General features: G+C 50.9%; 1 protein-coding gene across 1 annotated transcript in view; it reads right to left on the reverse strand.

Moving 5' to 3' along the window:
• Sypl2 (synaptophysin like 2) overlaps window positions 1–3686 on the reverse strand; it is a 13655-nt gene extending 9969 nt beyond the window's left edge. Inside the window, exons 1-2 of the mRNA XM_005367886.2 lie at window positions 3633–3686; window positions 3380–3454 (exon numbers count right to left, since the gene is read on the reverse strand). Coding sequence (XP_005367943.1) covers window positions 3380–3454; window positions 3633–3686 — 129 coding nt within the window. The remainder of the gene's footprint in view (window positions 1–3379; window positions 3455–3632) is intronic.
• Window positions 3687–4239: the final 553 nt, after the last annotated feature.

Below are 4239 nucleotides of genomic sequence, written 5' to 3' on the forward strand. Positions count from 1 at the left end.
GATCTCTGTGAGTTCGAGACCAGCCTGGTCTACAGAGCTAGTTCCAGGACAGGCTCCAAAAACCACAGAGAAACCCTGTCTCGAAAAACCAAAAAAACAAAAAACAACAAAAAAAAAAAGTCCATCCAATACTATTCTTCCCCCCCCCCTTTCTTTTCTTTTAAGCTAGTTTTTAGGGCCAGGGAAATAGCTCAAAGGCACTTGTCATGTAACCCCGGTGACCTGGCGTTCCATCCTTAAAATCTACGTAAAAATGAAAAGAGAAAACAAGTTTCTTTGAACGCCACATGAATGGCAGGCACTTGTGCACAATATTGCACATATAATAATGTAATGCACCCCACAATAATGGTAGTATAAAAGTTAAAAAAAAAAGAACAACAAAAACCTACTTCAGCATGATTTGGCTGCATTCATGAGCAGAGGCAGGCAGATCTCTCTGTGTGTTGGAGGACAGCTTAGTCCTGTGAGTTCCAGGACAACCAGAGCTATGTAGAAAGACCCTGTCTTTAAAAAAAAAAAAAGATGGATGAATGGATAAATGGATGGATGGATGTGGCTGGCTTGATATAGACCTGATAAGATTCTTGAATTGGAACTGAGGTGAGATTAATTTCTGAGTCTTTGTTTATTTGGTTTGGTTTGGTAGACCAGAATGAGATCTGCCCGTCTCTGCCTCCTAATTGCTGCGACTAAAGGTATGTGTGAGTACGGCCAGAGTAATTTCCAGATCTTAAAGACACTCTAAGTCCTGACTCAGGAAAGAATTGCATCACTCTCTTCTCACAAGGGTTGCACAAGTAAACTTGTCACAGGTGGAACTTTAGCCAATGGGTAAGAATAAAAAGTTTTCAACTGCCATTGTAAGAAGGACAAGATCTGTGTGCTCCCTTTCCCTCTGGTGAGGAGTATTATTTCTCACGCTGCTTCCTGTGTGCTTCTCTGTTCATCTGCAAAGATTCAAGCCAGCCAAACCCACATCCTGGGTTTAAGGCTACCTGGGAGATCCCTGAAAGCAACTCATGGCTCCTTATGATGCTACCCTGTAAACGCAGGCTAGTTCCAAGCCTTTCCCCAGAGACCTGATTTAGCAGGATGAGAGGAAGATGGCCCCTGTTCTGCACAACTCCTTCTGATTTAGCAGGATGAGAGGAAGATGGCCCCTGTTCTGCACAACTCCTTCTCTGTAAATCTGAAGATCATAAAAGTCAGGTCTTAATTCTGAGGGCAGTCGTTCCCACCTGTGGGTCACGACCCCCATGGGGGTCACATATCCCGTATATCAGATGTTTACAGCAAAACTGCAGTTATGAAGTATCAACAAGACAGTTTTATGTTTGGGGGTCACCACAACATGAGGAACTGTATGCAAGGGGTGGCAGCGCTAGGAAGGCTGAGAGCCTAAGACTTGGGGTTAGAAGACTGAACCATTGTGCTAGGAATCGCTGTGTGCAGAATGTTGTAGGAAGCGGCCGTGAGAAAGATGGCAAGATTAAAGAAGGGAGCCCCAGAATCTTCCTGGGGAAAACAAATCCGTGGTCATTTCTTGTTGTCTCCACCCCTTCACAGTCTGTCTCAACTTTCTATTAGAACCATTTGTCTAGCTTGGATAGCACTTACGTCCCATTCCTCCGAGTTGCTCAGGAGGCTTCCTTACTTCTCAATGCCAGTTCCTTTGAAGCCTCCCTTTTCCCACTCAATCCCCTCTGGTGCTCAAGTCAGAACAAGAAGGGGCAGAAGGTGAAAGAGTTCAGTCAACATTGGTCCCCCTCTTGAGGCAGTAGGGAAGTGGAAAGTCCCAGAGTTTATTTACACTTGGGACTCCCAGGCTGGTCTGCAGCCAGTCAGGGTCTCAGATACCCAGAGACAATCCCAAATGCGCTATTGTTCCTGAACTCCAAACTTCACGATTCCGTCCCCACCATGATTATGTAGGATTTGGTGACATCATGCTGATCCCTCTCTCCTGTGAATGCAAAGCTCTTCAGAATTCACTCCCCCCACGTATCATTGGGAAGTTGTGCCCTAGATAAGTCCACTGTTGAGGGTGTATTAATAACTTCACATAAGCCAGGCAGAGGTGGCACACACCTTTAAACCCAGCACTAGGGAAGCAGAGGCAGGCAGATCTCTCTCTCTCTCCTGTGTGTGTGTGTGTGTGTGTGTGTGTGTGTGTGTGTGTGTGTGTGTGTTTACAGAGGGAGTTCCAGGACAGCCAAGGCTACACAGAGAAACCCTGTCTAGAAAAACCATATATATATATATGTGTGTGTGTGTGTGTGTGTGTGTGTGTGTGTGTGTATCTACATATAGTATTTGGTACATGGGTTGTCTAACAGAATCGTTTCTGCAAGAATGTACAAAATGTTTCTCAAGTCTTTATAGTTTGAAAAACTGACAGTACTTGTCCACATTTCTAATTTATGACCACCTTGGGCACTGGCTCTAAGAAGAGAGGGCTTGCCAATGTCTTAACGTACCAGTGAAACAAGACATTATTCCTACTAGACCAAAGCAGGGGAAACTGAGGCCATGGGCAGAGATAAGTTTAAGAACACACGGTAATTTTTAATGTCGAGCTCTAGTCTAAGCATGCTGATGGGTTTGATCCAAGTTAGTGACTAATGTTGGAAACTGCTTGCCCGAGAAGTGACTTGCCCGAGGTCACAAAGCTGAGAAAGGTAGCTCTAGACCTGCAATCTACCTCCTCACCTTCCCTGCTCAGTGTTGATATTACACCTGCCACATTTTAATCGCGCTGTGATTTTTCTTCTATCTTAATTGTTTTATTTATTTAATCGGAGGACTGAGAAACCAACCGTTCATTCATTCATCCCCTTCTTTACTCGGTTACAGGTACCCGAATTACTCCAGTGACCTCAGCTGAGAATCTGTCTCCTGAGTCCACCCCTCGGATCATCCAGGTCCTAGAGCATTCTGGGCAGAATGACTTCTGTAACCCTCTTCCTTCCCTCCGGTGCCCTCCGTGGCTTTGCTCTCACTGCAAAACGGACCTTTACCCTCCTTGTCCTCCTCACCCCTCCCGCCACTGAATTGTGGTATGTGCAGGATCAGAGTTCTGGAAAGGTTACACCCGAGTCCTCTCGCCCGAGTGAAATGTGAGCACCCTGGCCAAAGGCGGCTTGCACATAGAAGGTCCGAATCCGGGACTCCGAAGACCTGGCTCCTCTCCCTCCTTCCACCGACTGCTGGAGAAGCAGCCCTGGCCCTCCCCTCCCCCGCCCACCTGTCGCCACCCCCCACCCTTCCGCAGTAGCTGGGCCCAGGGCATCTCCCCAGCCTCCTCCGGGGCCACATTGCTTCGGGTCAGCGTCACAATCCAGGCTCCCGAAATAGCCTGGGGCTAGGGCCGACTCACCCACTGGAGAACTTTGATGAAGCCCAGCGGCTCCTCCAGGCGCCGCCAGCGCAGCCCCACGAGCAGGCGGTCCACCTGCAGAGACAGAGCCAGCAGACGGTCAAGGCGGGGTGGGGGGGGGCAGAGAGCGGGAGAGGGGGACGAGGGTCCCTCACTACTCACACTGGGAGGGGGTAGCGGAATAGGACTCAGGTAGGACATCTAGGTGGACAGGAGCTGGTGAGAGTCCACGGGCAGGGCGCTTGGGGCGTACCTGCGGGCGCGGAGACTTGTCCGACGTGCGGCTGGGGCTCTCTGCCGAGGACATGGTGGCGCGGCGGGGCGCAATGCGGGGCTTCGGCTCCCTGGGCGGGAGGCTGCGGGGCGCGCGGGGGCGTTGGGGACGGCGGACTCGCGACCGTGGGCAGGCCGGGCTCCAGGCTGGCTGGCGGGCTGGGTTGTGGGGGCGCTGCTGCTTGCGCTCTCGGAGGCTGTGTCCGCTTTACTGCCCCGCTGGCTGCAGAAAGCCCCCGAGTCCGATTCAAACTTCTGTCAAACTCTCTGGCCGAGTCTGCAGCTGAATCACGTGGCGTGCGGTCGCGAACCCTGCTCCCGCCCCCTGCGCTCCCCTTTTTCCGCGCGTAGGGTGCCTTAAAGGGACCTGTGGAGCCTGCTAGCCGTCGGGCTGCCAGGAGGCTATAGCGCTTCGTTAGAAGCTTTCAGGTCGGTTCCCACTGAAACAGCGCAGCCTCTCCAACACCAGGGCCAAGGACAAGAACCCACCCGGGATGCGTGGACTTCTAGAGCAGCTTTTCCAGTTTTCCTGCGTTCTGTCGGAGGGTTCTTCTCTTTTTCGGTACCGTAGTAACTAGAGCACACAA

This window comes from Microtus ochrogaster, unplaced genomic scaffold, assembly GCF_000317375.1.
Source record: "Microtus ochrogaster isolate Prairie Vole_2 unplaced genomic scaffold, MicOch1.0 UNK25, whole genome shotgun sequence".
Lineage (NCBI taxonomy): Eukaryota > Metazoa > Chordata > Mammalia > Rodentia > Cricetidae > Microtus > Microtus ochrogaster.